Below are 16089 nucleotides of genomic sequence, written 5' to 3'. Positions count from 1 at the left end.
ATACCATGCTAGTGTGAATAGCTGAGAGGAATGTCAGCGCATGTGTTTGCTAATTGTATATGAGTGTGTGAGAGCGTATGGCAGCTGGCCGTACATTACTGTATTAAAGCGTCTTCTCTTGAGGGATTTGTACAGTATCTGCTCATGGTCATATAAACTCTCCCCACGGGAACCTCAAGAACTGGCTGATAAACATGTGGTACTGGAGAAGTCGTGCCGTCTTCGGTCTCTTACACTCCGTGTCTGTTTCTGAAGAAAACCAGTCAAAACTCACCAATATTGCGGGTATGTGGGTTGATATTTGACTTTTTTAGCAATTAAAAGGCCTTTAGGATAATTCTACGAACGTCCACCTTCAGCTCACGTCTTTTTATCAAGTAAACATCATAATAACTTTGATATTGTTAGTAATATTTCAACTGGACTGAAGCAACCTTGGTTTACTTGATTATCTGAAAAAAGTCTGAAATATGATCATCAGGCTTTTGAGGAAGGTTTATTAGTTCATATGTCAATCATTGTGTTGCATTAAATGTTTTAAACATTTTTAATATATAAAAGGTTTGATAATAAACGAAGCATTTAAATATCGTCTTACTAAGACATTATTGGCAGAGACGACTGATATTTAAATGATTTTAGGCCAGTCATAAAGATCTCATTGATTTTTTGTTCATATAAATATCATCATCTGCACCAAATAGCATATTTTTGCTCAGTTTGGGCTTCTGAATAAAACTGAGCTGTTTTTACCTCCATATTCTCACTAGATGAGCCATAAAAGCTTGACGAAATATAACACAAACATAAAAATGCAATATTGTGTTTTGATAAAAACAATTGTGCAATTGCAATTGTGTTTTGATAAAAAAATGCAATATGCAATTGTGTTTTGATAAAAAAATAAAAATAAAATCTAAAGGTTCAATAAACTATTCCATTAAAAACATTTTTTTTAAAACTATTATTTCACATGTCAGACTTTAAAGGGTTAAACACCAAAGCCTTTTAGTATAATTCTGCAAACGTCCACCTTCAGCTGGGAAATTTGATTTTTATCAAGTAAACATCATAATAACTTTGATATTGTTAGTAATATTTCAACTGGACTGAAGCAACCTTGGTTTACTTGAGGAAGGTTTATTAGTTCATCTGTCAATCATTGTGTTGCATTACATTAAAAGTTGTAAAACTACAGAGATTCGATAATAAACGAAGCATTTAAATATCGTCTTACTAAGAAATTATTGGCAGAGACGACTGATATTTAAATGATTTTACTGTATGTCAGTTATAAAGATCTCACTGATTTACAGAATTTCATCTTTTTGTTCATATAAATATCAGCATCTGCACCAAATTGCATATTTTTGCTCAGTTTGGACCTTTATTCCTCCATTTTCTCACTATATGAGCCATAAAAGCTTGACGAAATATAACACAAAACAAGCATATGCAATAATAAACTATTCCATTCAAAAAACATTTTTTCTAACTATTATTTCATATGTCAGACTTTAAAGGGTTAAACACCACTAATAATATTAATAATAATAAAGTTAAAAACAGCATAAAAATATGAATTAAAACTGCTATTGTTTTGTTCCATTTAACTTTGAGAGAAAGTAGTCAGCAAGAATAAAAAGATAAATAATAGCCAGACTTTAATGGACCTTAAAGTCATTATAAAGTCGCTGAATCATTATCCGTCGGATGCTTCTAGGATTTCTCTCCTCGGTTGCCGTTCTGCGGGATTCGATGTTTCGAGACTCAACATGTTGAGCGTCTGGAAAGTTATTCCTCCGTCTCCGGCAGCCGCACTCGTTCTACGAGAATCAAATGGATAAAACATTATCTTAAAAGCGAGTGCTAATCGATAACATGACATTTCAAAATCCAGAGCGTTTTTGCAGTGGAATATATTGAAGATGTAATGGAAAGTGCACGTTGTTCTCTGTGAGTTATCGGGCCGCGGATGTGAAGGTCTCGCTGCCTAATGGGCCGTTGGTGTGAGTTACGACGTGGCCTGTAGATGTTGATTGTAACATCTGGTCGAAGCCAGAAACAGACAAAGGACAAATCCGTCTGTCTCCCGCAGTGATAAAGGCCTCAAACAAACGCGTGTCCACCTCTGATAAAACAGCCCTTGGAAACAGAGAGGTGTTTGTCTATAGGTGTAATACAGGCCTGTTACACAGACTGCGGTTTACGAGGGTCAGAAACAGAAGCTCCTAAAGAAGATTCATCAGTGTTCAGAAGCTCGGTCAAGCTAGTTCCTTAGCAAGAGTTAAAGGGTTCAATGGAAACTCTGTCAGTGATTACTCTCCCTCATGTTGTTCAACCCCGTCAGACTTTCCTTCATCTTCAGACACAAATGAAGATATTTCTGAGTAAATCTGAGAGCTGTCTCACTCCTCCATAGGCTTCTCTGTAATCGAGATCTGCCATCCCAGAAGAGTTAGTAAAGACATTGTTAAAATAGTCCAAGTGACATCAGTGGCTCAACCTTAAGTTCATCAGGCGACGAGAATACTTTTTGTGAGCAAAAACAAACAAAAATAACGTCTTTCTTCAACTCTTCATGTTCTTCTGTGTTGTATGGAAGCTTGTTTCCACCACAAAAAAATAAAAGATAATTGCGACTTTTTATCTCACAATTGCGAGTTTACATACTTACATACTTTATATCTCGCAATTCTGACTTTAAAACACGCAATTGCGACTTTATTTCACGCAATTCTGACTTTTTATCTCACAATTCTGAGAAATAAAGTCAGAATTGCTAGATAAAAAGTCAGAATTGCGTGAAATAAAGTCACAATTTTCTCGCAATTGTGACTTTATATCTCAGAATTCTGACTTTATATCATGCAATTGGGAGATATAAAGTCAGAATTGCATGATATAAAGTTGCAATTGCATGTTATAAAGTCAGAATTGTGAGATATAAACTATTCTAAGAAAAAAAAAAAAAAAGTCCGTCTTTTTTCCCCCCTTAGAATTGGACTTTATATCTCACAATTGTGAGAAAAGATGTCAGAATTGCGAGATATAAAGTCAGAATTGCGTGAAATAAAGTCAGAATTGCGTGATATAAAGTCAGAATTGCGTGATATAAAGTCGCAATTGCGAGAAAAAAAGTCAGAATTCTGACTTTATTTCACGCAATTCTGACTTTATATCTCGCAATTCTGAGAAATAAAGTCAGAATTGCGAGACGTAAACTCGCAATTGTGAGATAAAAAGTCGCAATTATCTTTTAAAATGTTTTATTCAGTGGCGGAAACAAGCTTCCATAGTGTTGCTCTGAGTGAGCTGACGTAGTGTATAATAGCGCAGCGCTTCTGGGTTGTACGTCAGAATGGAGGCTCACTATTGGCCAGCATCACACGCATCACATGACCAGCGTCGGCCAATAGTGAGCCTCCGTTCTGATGTACAGAAGCGCTGCGCTGTTACACTACGTCAACTCACTCAGAGACACACAGAGGAACATGAAGAGTTGAAGAAAGATGTTATTTTTGTTTGTTTTTTGCTCACAAAAAGTATTCTCAACGCTTGATGAACTTAAGGTAGAGCCACTGATGTCACTTGGACTATTTTAACGATGTCTTTACTAACTCTTCTGGGATGCAGATCTCGATTACAGAGAAGCCTATGGAGGAGTGAGACAGCTCTCAGATTTACTCAAAAATATCTTCATTTGTGTCTGAAGATGAAGGAAAGTCTGACGGGGTTGAACAACATGAGGGAGAGTAATTACTGACAGAGCTTTCATTAGTGGGTGAACGAACCCTTTAAACTAATCAGTACTTGCAAAAATGATCTTATTACATTAACCCTAAACCCCACATTTTGGCAAGTGGGGCATAAATGACATTCTCCGAAATAAAAAGGTTGCTGCTCATAAGTCATTCTGAATAAACACATAACCAACATATACTTAGAAAGCCAACACTGGAGAGTTTACAGTTCAAGACTCAGAATTAATGACATGGAGATTTATAAGCTCAAACATAAAAAACAAAAATATTAAGAATATAATTGTCAAATGTATAAAAATACTATGTGAATGTAGTGTAACAACCACTATTAAACTGAAGCCTGAAGCCTCAAGTGTGGTCATGCTTCATTTCAGATCTGTGGATGATGTCTCTGAAACTATGAATTTTATAAAACATTTTCTAAGATCATGTCAGGTGAGTTATTAGAGAAGGCTGATATTTTATTGCTCTTTAAACACCCATTTGCAGTCTATTGTCTAATGTCTGGCGAGGAGAACGGCTCGATTCATGTGCCATTGTTCTCACTCAACGAACCTTTCACACTTCTGCTGTGAATGAGACTTAATCTCCATTATTGTTTTATCGTTATTCTTTTGTTTGTATTCAGCCATTATTAGCCTTTATTCTGGCATTATATGGCTTGCCCATCAACACCACTTCCATCCCACTGTACATTAATCCACCCATTATCTCAAGTCTTTCTAGAAAACAAACTAACAAAAAACTATTCTTTGGACTTTTAGACAACCAATATTGTTTTTCCTTTTTTTCTCAGTACATATATCTAAAAATTCTTAAATCAAGATACAGTTACTGGCTTAAGATATTAAGTCTTGTTTTCTGAAAAATGTTTTAAAATGAAGTGAGTTTAAGCCTAAAACAAAAAATCTGAAAAGTTTAATTTTTCAGACCCCATTGGCAGATATTTGTGATTGTTTTAAGCATAAAGTTGCTTAATTTTTATATATATATTTCCCCCCAGACTTAATATCTCGAGTAATTTAGCTTGATTTGACTTAAAAATGTTTAGATATTTGTACTGGAAAATAAGACAAAAATACTTCTTAGAAAATGTGCAGCTGTTACAGATGTTACAGATGCGATTGATCCGTGTGGGGAATATGAAGTATTGATCCAGTTTCTGAACTAGTTCATATACATAAACCATCTGAACAAACTGAAATCACATAATATATAGTACATTTGGTTTAAAACTTACATTGCGTCTGTTCTGCACAGTATGAATGTGTGATATAGTTTTAATTCATAATTTATAGTAAAGTGTCCATCATCCGTGGACTTTCTGTCTACTCTTTAATGAGTGCTGTGAATTTGGACATACGTTTCGACTCGCATATTGTACTATATAATAGGCATATTCGGACACAGTGCTTCCTATTAGAGAAAAGACTCTCAGTTTGAACATCAGCACAGACAATGAGACACACACATGAGTTTTGAAAACAACTGAGCAATGGACAAATGTAGTGATATATTATTAGTATTAGTTTCTATTGTTAGTAATACAAAACTGCTGTAAACGGTCTCGGTCAGTGTTATGTAATATGATCCGCCGTCTGCTAATGGTGGGATATAAATATTTTTGTAGCATGTAATCGTTGACCTTCACCAACTCTGGCCGCTCAAACTTGATTGTATCACTCGGTGATTTTCCTGGAACTCCACACATCTCCACTGAAACGTCGTCTCGTGTGTCGTATTAATTGTAGGGTGTTGGTGGATGTGTATTAAAACAAGAGTCTATTAATAAACCGTGATCAGGCTGTATTTTAACAGAACTATATTTGACCTTAATGACACGTACTGAGAGGTCACACACATGGAGCTGAAGGTTCACTCGAAATAGCGCAGTAAATATGCAACAATCTAACAGAGCAACAGCTTGATGGGGTTTTAATGGTCAGATTTGTTAGTCGACAAAAACGTTAATTTGCAGCATCATCTGCATCTAATTTTATTACACTTCTCTCTTTCTCTCTCTCTCTCTCTCTATATATATAGTTTATTGTAGTGTATATATATATGTATATGAAGAGTTCATCTGTGTGCCATCTGAAATTCTCCTCTAGAATGATAATTTTTATAAAGCTTGTATATTTCAGTTCAGTAATTTCACTTAAATGGCAATGAAAATGACCTATTAATTGTCACTTAAGTGAAATTACTGAACATAAATATACAAGCTTTATAAAAATGATCATTCTAGAAGAAAATTTCAGATGGCACTTACAGTCCTTTGCATCTGAACTCTTCATAAATATATATATATATATATATATATATATATATATATATATATATATATATATATATATAAAGATATGGCCTATATACACAAATGTTTGAGAGAAGCACATGTGTTTTTGCTCTGAAAGAGACGCTCTTGTTATCAATATGATTAATATCTCCATGTGTCGTGGTACAGCACGTGGCTTTATTCGACGCTGCTGTTCTTCATGTCAGTGTGTTTGTTTCCCTTGTTCGTTTATTTCCCTCGGGGATCAATTAAGTCAATTAATCCAGCGGTCTTATTTTAGCCATTGTTAGTGTGAGCACAGCTCTCTGGTCACCTTGTGAACCTGGATGGAAACCTGAGTGGAAGGCTGACGGCGTTTTAAAACCGGTCACCTCGTTTCACCTCGTCTCTCTCGCTCTGGTGAAGTGTGTGAGTTCTCCACTCGCTCGCTCTGAGGATCAGACTGGCTTTCTGATGACCTCCCTCCTCCTAGAGGCTCAATTTGTCAAAAGAGTTTGAAAAAACAGGGATTTCTCTTAGTTGGTCCTGGTATCTGGTAGGGTGGGATGATTTAGCAAAAAAAAAAAACATTATATATATTAATATTTTCAGCCTTATCAAAATATATATTTTTGATAATGCTCTTAAAATGCATTTTTTTGGTCAACCATTAACATTTCCAGTATCTCTGGGAAGTTTAACAGCCAAATAAGAAGTACATTCAGATCATTATGATATTATCAATTTTGCTTGCTTTTATATTTCCAGCAATATCAACATGAAAAAAAAAAATCATGTGTAACTTTTATATCATTCTAGTTTATGGTCACATAGAGAAGATTATATCCATATCCAAAAGGCAAACAACTAAAAAATTATAAATAAAAAAAAAATATATATTAATATTAATATTATATAATATCGTAATATTATATTTTTCTTACATCTCCAGATATCGCCCAATCCACAATAAGTAATTTCAATCAGAAAACAGTTTATTCAGAGAGTTAGGGTTAGGTTAGGGTTAGTCTAGGGTTAAGGTTAGGTTAGGGTTAGGGTTAAGCGGGTCGCACACCGGACGCGCAGCTCAGCGCCGCGCCGCACCACGTCTAGGACAACTCTCACCTGAAAATCCGATAACATCAACAATTTTCTGATTTCTGTAAATAAATATAAAACTAAATGTATATTGCAGCACAGGGTGAAGTCCGTATATACATTAACTACGATTTGAGACACATAAATGTAAATTTAATATAAAATTATGTAAATGGCGCTCTGTGGCGCGGCAGGATTTTGAACACGGTCCTGAGCCGTTGCTGGGCGCCGCGGACAGACGCAGAAAGGCGCCGCCGGTGTGTGTACTCTCATAGAGAATAATGTGTTCGAATTTAAAAGACGTGGTGCTGAGCTGCGCGTCCGGTGTCCGCGACCCCCTTTAGGGTTAGGGTTAGGTTAGGGTTAGGATCAGGATCATCATGTCAAATCTATTCCAAAAGTCCAACGGTGGCTTTTTTTCTTCTGGCATCATCCAACCACAAGCCCTGATCCTCTATATTACTATTCCTAAACATCTCAGCATCATCTTCATCCAATAAAGCATCGGTATCTCGCCATCCGAGCTCTCTTTGTCTCTTTGTTACTGTATTCTGTTATAGTGATACGTTTAATCTTGCCCGTGTCAATCCGGTTGATCTGATCGGCCACATGATCCCGGCAGAAGCATTCAGAGATCAGACTCCCATAGGAAGTAACCTTGAGTACATCTTGGCTCATAACAACATAACAGTTATTCAACAACACACAGGTCTTCATATTGGTTTACACGCACGGCACCAACAGAAATTCCCAAAGTCCATCGGCCCGGCCACGTCTTTCTCGGGACCCTAACAGGGCAGAGGGACTCTCTAGCGCCTGAAATAGACCATGTTAAAATGCTTTGTGTCCCGGCAATGCGATCCCAGCTGCCAGTGTGCTGAGAGTGGGCTTCTCTGACAAATTCTCCAAGTGACTCTGTGCTGGAACTCAATGACAGCAGCAGAACCACTATAGACGATCAATGATGAGCCGATCACAGGAATATAGACGATCAGTGATGAGCCGATCACAGGAATATAGACGATCAGTGATGAGCCGATCACAGGAATATAGACGATCAGTGATGAGCCGATCACAGGAATATAGATGATCAGTGATGAGCCGATCACAGGGATATAGACGATCAGTGATGAGCCGATCACAGGGATATAGATGATCAGTGATGAGCCGATCACAGGAATATAGATGATCAGTGATGAGCCGATCACAGGGATATAGACGATCAGTGATGAGCCGATCACAGGAATATAGATGATCAGTGATGAGCCGATCACAGGAATATAGACGATCAGTGATGAGCCGATCACAGGAATATAGATGATCAGTGATGAGCCGATCACAGGAATATAGATGATCAGTGATGAGCCGATCACAGGGATATAGACGATCAGTGATGAGCCGATCACAGGAATATAGACGATCAATGATGAGCCGATCACAGGAATATAGATGATCAGTGATGAGCCGATCACAGATTCTGCCCCCGTTTCCCTGTAAACATTATTAAAACAAGGTTCATTTGAAAGCAAAATTGCGTAAGACTTTGTTTTTAGAGAATATACTTTTGTTGTAGTTTTTAAGATTTATGATTAAAACAAGAAAAGAAGTATTAGCATTTTGCACAGTGTTGGTTTTCCAGTAAAATGATCTTGTTTTAAGGATGTTTAGATAGTTATACGAGAAAACTTGACAAAAAAAGGTGCTGATTACAGTAGTTATTGCCATCTTAAACTGGTAGACAAATCATAACAATTAAAAAAATGTTAATTTAATTATCACTTTTTTTCTACTGGAAAACAAGACAAAAATACTTATTATATGCCTTTAAAACCATTTAAAAAAACATAATGAAATAATACTGATTAATTTAAAAACTATATGTATATTAGCAATAAATGAAATAAAATAACATGTCACAATTGAACTCATTTATTCCTTAGCTTTTTTTTGGAAAACAAGACAAAAATCCTGATTAAATGTTGATTTTAAAACTATGATAAATATAATAACGATAAAATATTGATAAAAACGTTTCTAATATTTATTGTTAATTTTAATCATGATAAAATAATACAGAATTTTTTTTATTATCATCAATAAAAACTATATAATCAATAACAAAAAAAAATTAACAATTGAACTCTCATTTATTCCTTTATAACAAGACAAAAACAAGGGGAAAACAAGACACAAATCCTGATTAAATGTTGATTTTAAAACTATAATAAAATAATAACGATCAAATATGGACAAAAATCCTGATTAAATGTTGATTTTAAAACCATGATGTATTTGTGTTGTTTTTAAAACCATGATGAAATATTATTTACTCAATACTGATTTTGTTTGTTGTTGTTTTGTTGATAACTGAACCATCAGTATGTATTTGTGCTGAAGTTTGCTGTAGAGTAGTGTGGGTCGGAGAGCACGTTCTGGCATCGAGTGCCACACGAGAAAGGAAACCGCGGTTGATATCAGTGTGTCTGGGGTCCGAGGGCCCCTGTCCAAATCGAAATGAAGTGGGGCCCGTCCATTAGCACGTCCTTCAGGGACACGGCGAGGTGTGTGAGTGCGATAGCGCCCGTCACCCGCACCCTCACACTTCCAGCATGCCAGTCGCTGAGAGCCAGTCGCCGCCTGCCCGAAGGGAACGAGACTGGCAGAAGACGGGCACAGACTCGCACCACTGGCGCCACCAGCCTCTCACTACTAGTTTCTATGAGTATTATATATATCATAGACAAAGTGTTCAAAGATCGCTCACCTTTGGTGCCTATGTTAAAGGTCCCTCTGGATATCAGTTTGAGTTTATTGTCAAGTCACCTTCATTTATAGAGCGCGTTTAACAATATAATGTTTCAAAGCAGATTTACACTGTGTCCTAACTACACGTGACGCGACGCGCAATAAAATGCCTCTTTTCCATGTTAATCAGAGTGTTTGTCCTAACCAGCCGCGACGTCGCGCTGGAACAACAAACACAAAGTGTGGCGATGATAATCTCAGGTGCTGTTTATGTGCTTTATTTAATGTTGAAAGCGTGTCATGTGACTCTGAATATCATTTAGTGCTCCAGCTTTGAGGCTGTAAAAGCAACAATGGATAATTCACCTCAGATCTTCAAATTAAACAAATGGAAACAAAAACGTTGAAATTGTGAACAAGCAAGTGTATTCTTTGACAAAGATTGTTTTAGTAACTCAGTAGCCTATGAATTTTTAATAATGTTTAAATGGTGTAATATTTGTGAATTTGATTATGTAGCTATTTATCCATTTACTTGCGATTGCCGTCACTCTCTGCTGTGCGAGTGCTCTCTGGTGCTGTGCACTTGCCGCGAGACTCCGCTCACACACTGTTCTAATTGGCTGACTCCGCCCACACACTGTTCTGATCGGCTGACTCCGCCCACACGCTGTTCTGATTGGCTGACTCCGCCCACACACTGTTCTGATTGGCTGACTCCGCCCACACGCTGTTCTGATCGGCTGACTCCGCCCACACGCTGTTCTGATTGGCTGTGGGTTATGATTGTTTTTGACGCATCTCGCAGTCACGTTGCGTCTAGTGTAGACAGACAAATTATTTGTCGCTGGAATCTTATCGCATCGCGTCTGGTTAGGACATAGTGTTACAGTGATAATAGGAGATTACAGTAACAGAGATTGTTTTGGCTTTACAGCAGCTCTAGAATAAAGTTATTGTCCAGATAAAGTTAGTTTTGATTGATTCACTTCTGTTGCAAAGATCATTAGTTATTAACTTTGGGGCCGCTAACACGACACCGTTCTCACAGAAAACTTGTAATGCGCTCCGGCCGCTCATTTACACGACACCAGTGTTTGCTGCTCGAGAACGCAAACTTTGAAACAGGATCCAAGGTGCAAGTTTTGAAAATTTTTGAAAAACGTTCTCATCTCCGTGTAAACTTCAAAAATGCTCATTTGCACATGCATATATTATGCGTTTAATCTATAGATATGCGCGTTTGAATATATGTGTGCGCAGGAGCGTATTCTTTCTTTACAAATTGACCTCACCTAATTACTTGTCTGACCTGCATAATGCAGAATTTAATAACCCTGATGAAGTAATTATAAACAATTTGATGCAATTAAAGATGACCTGTTATGCTTTTTTCCGTGTTCATCTTTCTTCACTGTGTTAATGTTGCTTTTTTAACATGAAAAAGTTCTTCTCTACATCTGTGTCAGTGTTTCTGAACTCATTGTAGTCTCGAGTTTCTTCCGGGAACGAACACGTCACAATATTCCTCATTATAATAATTCATGCGCAGAATAAAGGGGCGGGGCCTGGTTGAGTTAGTCAGTAGTGTGTTAAACTGGCGGTTATGGTAAGGGGCGGGGCTTTCCCAAACACACTCGAAGCGCTCGACCAATCACAACACACTGCTCCAGCCGACCAATCAGAGCACAGTATGCTTTTCAGCAGGAGGGGCTTCATAGAGACAGGAAGTAAACAGAGCGTTACTGACAGACTGGGAAGAGAGGAGCCGCAACAATGGAGAATATGAGGAGAATAATCAACATTCAAGCAGGAAAACCTGTTCTAGTAGAGCCTGAAACAACATCACTTTGAAACATGGCCTCTTTAAGAACTAGTTATTTCTCTTTTCTGCAGCAAATGTCCAGATGGTTTTGAATGTTTGAAGACTGGACGAAACCCAAACTACGGCTACACCAGCTTTGACACCTTTGGATGGGCTTTCCTCTCCCTTTTCAGACTCATGACTCAAGATTACTGGGAAAACCTCTATCATCACGTCAGTATTCTTCCTGTTCTCTCTCATTACGTGACATTCAGCCATCAACTGAATGCGGTTTAATGTACAGGTTGTTCAACATCTGCCATAAGTTCCCGATTTTCCCTCTAATTTACTTAAAGCAATTGAGATGCATTTACATTACCTTTCAAAAGTATTGAAAAGAAAAAATACTCTTATTTAAGGACGCATTAAATTGATCAGAAGTGGCAGTAAAGACATGTATAATGGTGTAAACGATTTCAAATAAATGCTGTTTTATTCTATCAAAGAATCCTGAAAAATAAAATGTATCAGTTTCCACAAAAATATGAACTCTTTTCAACATTGATAATAATCATAAATGTTTCTTGAGCATCAAATCCTCATATTAGAGTGATTTCTGAAGGATCATGTGACTCTGAAGACTGGAGTAATGATGCTGAAAATTCAGCTTTGATCACAGGAATAATTAAAATTTTAACATATATTACAGTAAACGATATTTCTTTTAATTTGTAATAATATTTAAAAAAAAATATGTTTTACTCTATTTTTAATTAAATAAATGCAGCCTTGGTGAGCAGAGGAGACTCTCAAAAACATTAAAAACTTTTGAACGGTAGTCAATATGTATATATATATATATATATATATATATATATATATATATACTGTATATATTTTGGCATCAAAAATCTTATAAACAACAAACTTTTGCATGGTATTGTATATAGAAATTAATTTTATTTATCTATTTTCCTTCATTCACTTTTGGCAGATTTTGGTAATTGAGTTTGTTTTGGCCAGTGCAGATTATCTCAAAATGATTGATTTGTCAGCCTGACCAATGCATCTAATTAGAACCTTGTGAAATAATATTGCACATCTCAAGCAACAAATGAAAAAGCAATTTGCGAATCATTGCAGCCCTTGTGATTCGATGCCATTTCTGTGATGCACAGACTCTGCGCTCCGCGGGAAAAGCGTACATGGTGTTTTTTGTGGTGGTGATCTTCCTGGGCTCCTTTTACCTGGTGAACCTGATCCTGGCTGTGGTGGCCATGGCGTACGAGGAGCAGAACCAGGCCACGATCGCTGAAGCCTTGCAGAAAGAGCAGGAGTTTCAGCTCGCCATGGAGCAGCTGAAGAAGGAACAGCAGGTACGTCCGGGTCACCGTTCAGATCAGCTGTGCATGTCTCCATTCACATCCCAAACCAGGGTTCATGATAATAATTCATTAAATAACATTAAAGAAATGGGGCGAAATAAAACTGAAATCCTGATATAGCCTGACATCACTTCCCAAGTGTAAGTGTAACTAGTAGTGTAAAATGAAAATTTGAATATAGTACTTTAATTTTCATTTTACAGTAAAATTGTACTTTACTACAATTTTGCATTTCTGTCTTCATAATTAGAGGTGAAACTACTTCTAAAACTACTAATGTTAATAATAACAATTAATGATCTTATTAAATTTGATTGGGTTATGTAATGTAAATGTAAAGAGTCCACTTGTAAGTCCAGCTAAATGTTTATCATATCACAGTTCAAATTGCAATATGACAGAATAATTGCAATATATAATCTTATTTAGCCCTCTTTTTTAAAAAAACACTCATTAAATAAAGACTAAATATTGTATCTGTTTACTTGCATTTCATGTGATCATCAACCAACATCAGAAAAACGTGAGCATGAGAATGTTTTTTAAATTATTAAAATATTTATGTATATGTTTTACGTCTAATGCTGGGTTCAGACTACACAAATAATTTGTCTGTTACGATAGTCAGAATATGTTATTTTGACTCCTGCGTTCAAGAAACATTTCAGACTACACGTTGCTTCTCGGCCAATCAGCGCTTGTCGTCTTTAACGACGTGCGTGATGTCATCAAGAAGGCGGAACTTGCGACTGACTTTAGGAAACAAGGGCGTAAACAAACAATGGCTGCCGAAGCAGTGTTCCTCGTCTTTCTTTCATTTCTCCATATTCGTATATGGAGCGTATTCATATTTCAGCGTTGTATTGCGCATCATTTTACACTCAAAGTGTGTGCGAACAAAACCGCATCTCAGTACTAAATGGAGTTCTTTTTCAATGCAATTGCGCTTAAACAGTCAAATACATACCAAATAATGTCAAAATGCCAGTCTTGGCGAGTATTCACATAAATACAGTCAGTTATGCTTTAAGTGAATGTAAACAGTTGAGAAAGAAAACACGTATAACAGTATATTGGGTCCGTGCATCAGGTCTTAAAGTGACAGCAGCCTAATAAACCTCCTTCCAAATTATGAGATAATATTAAAAATATCTATATGGCAGTTTTTCCCATGGTATCGATGTCATAATTGTGTCCAGTGAAAATGCTGAGTGGCTCGTAACTTTAGAAAAACACTAGCCGTTGTCGCTGGTGAGCAAAAAAGTTATTTAAAAGACACCCTACGTGGAATGGATCGTGCAAATTTTTGGATTGATATCGTGTAGTCTGAACTCGGCATAAGTGGTTCATCCCTGATTTAAGCAATTAGAAATGAATGCTATATTGTGAGTATAGAGTATTGTGAGCTTTTTGTCCGGTGTCTCTCAGGTTGCTCAGAAAGCACAAGAAACCGAGTCCATCTTGACCGCTGACGTGTCGCCGTTCTCCTCGCAAGGCAAAGGGAACCTCGACCGGAGGAAAAGCTCGAGGCCGATGTCAGAAGGGATGACGGGGGACGACAAATCAGCCAAGCTGGACACTATAGAGGGGATGAAGGTGCATTTAGATTAATAGTTCACACAATAAATTAGAATTCTAGAATTCGTCTGTGAAAAAGCCTCAAATTTCTTTCTTCCTTTCTAGCAAACACATTCTTTGCTGGTCCGCACTTTATCCTTGAGGGCCAGACGGGAAAGTCAGGTCAGCATCTTCAACTTCCGGCCGCCGAACAAAGACTCGGAGGTGGATTTCGCCGACGACGAGTTTAGCAATCACGGAGATTCGGACAGTCGAGGCGGTTCACTAGCTCTTCCCTGGAGCCGGAGACGGACCAGCGCTCAAAGCACATGCAGTCACAGCTCCCAGTTCTTCTTCCCGAGCCTCAACATCAACGGAAAACTCTTCGTAGCCATGGACCAGAACGGGGTGTCAGGCCAGGGGCCGCTGTCTCCTCTGCAACTTCCCACCTGCACTATGGAGAAGGTCAAAGAGGAAAGCGTAAGTGACTTTAAGCTTCTAATCAAAATGAGCAGGGCTGGTCAAGCTGGAATCCTGTAATTTGGAAACGGCATGATTGATTTGTAATGAAGCACATGTGCGAGTCGCTCTGGATCTGTAGATCAAGTGCCGCTGCTGGAAGCTTCTCTTGTTGAGAAATGAGTCAATCTTGTGAAGAAATTAAAATGGGGGGGAAAAAAATCGCTCAGAAATTGCTAGTCACTAGAAACAGCACATAACACACTGAACTAAATGTTGCATTTTTGAAGTAGAATGTCTGAAATTTATTTTCTTGTAAAACATAATCCATTTGGAAATTAGAAGTAATTGTGATTGTATAACTATCTTGTAATTATAAGAAGTTTGACACATTTCTACATAATTTATCAGTACACTGATAAATGGTTAATTTGTAATTATGATTATTATATTCTTCACAATGCATATAATGTTTTATCGCTATGGCCTAGTGATTATTTGCTTATCATTAAAATATCAAATATATGATAATGCTTTTACCCTCACTAAGGCAGTATCTTTTTGATCAAAAATACAATAAAAACAGTAAAAATTGTGAACTGTTTTCTATGTGAATATATAGTAAAGTGTAATGTATTCCTGTGATCAAAGCTGAATTTTCAGCATCAATACTCCAGTCTTCAGTGTCACATGATCATTCACAAATCACTCTAATATGATGATTTGCTGCTCAAGAAACATTTATGATTATTATCAGTGTTGAAAGTTCATATTTTTGTGGAAACCGTGATACATTTGACTTTTCAGGATTCTTTGATGAATGGAAAAATCGATTTATTTCAACCCAGGGATAAAAGTGTTAAAAAAATACTTAAATGTCTCCTAAACAGCATCATCGTCTTCAAAGACTAACACAAGCGCAGAACAGACTGCTGTGTGTGTGTGTTATGGTCATATAGTCAGTCTTCTATAGCTCTCGGTCACATTGACATGCATTAC

At 37.1% G+C, this 16089-nt stretch overlaps 1 protein-coding gene across 1 annotated transcript in view; it reads left to right on the top strand.

The window, feature by feature from the left end:
- The window catches only part of scn5lab (sodium channel, voltage gated, type V-like, alpha b), a gene marked incomplete at its 5' end in the record, with an annotated part of 121825 nt that overhangs the window by 18318 nt on the left and 87418 nt on the right, over nt 1–16089 (top strand). The window contains 4 exons of the mRNA XM_081353428.1: nt 11782–11923; nt 12868–13065; nt 14503–14670; nt 14758–15111. Of these exons, the coding sequence (XP_081209554.1) occupies nt 11782–11923; nt 12868–13065; nt 14503–14670; nt 14758–15111 (862 nt within the window). The remainder of the gene's footprint in view (nt 1–11781; nt 11924–12867; nt 13066–14502; nt 14671–14757; nt 15112–16089) is intronic.

This window comes from Scardinius erythrophthalmus (assembly GCF_964197995.2).
Source record: "Scardinius erythrophthalmus genome assembly, chromosome: 22".
Classification (NCBI taxonomy): Eukaryota; Metazoa; Chordata; class Actinopteri; order Cypriniformes; family Leuciscidae; genus Scardinius; species Scardinius erythrophthalmus.
The sequence above is the reverse complement of the archived record's forward strand: the minus strand, read 5'-3'. Positions and strand labels throughout refer to the sequence as shown.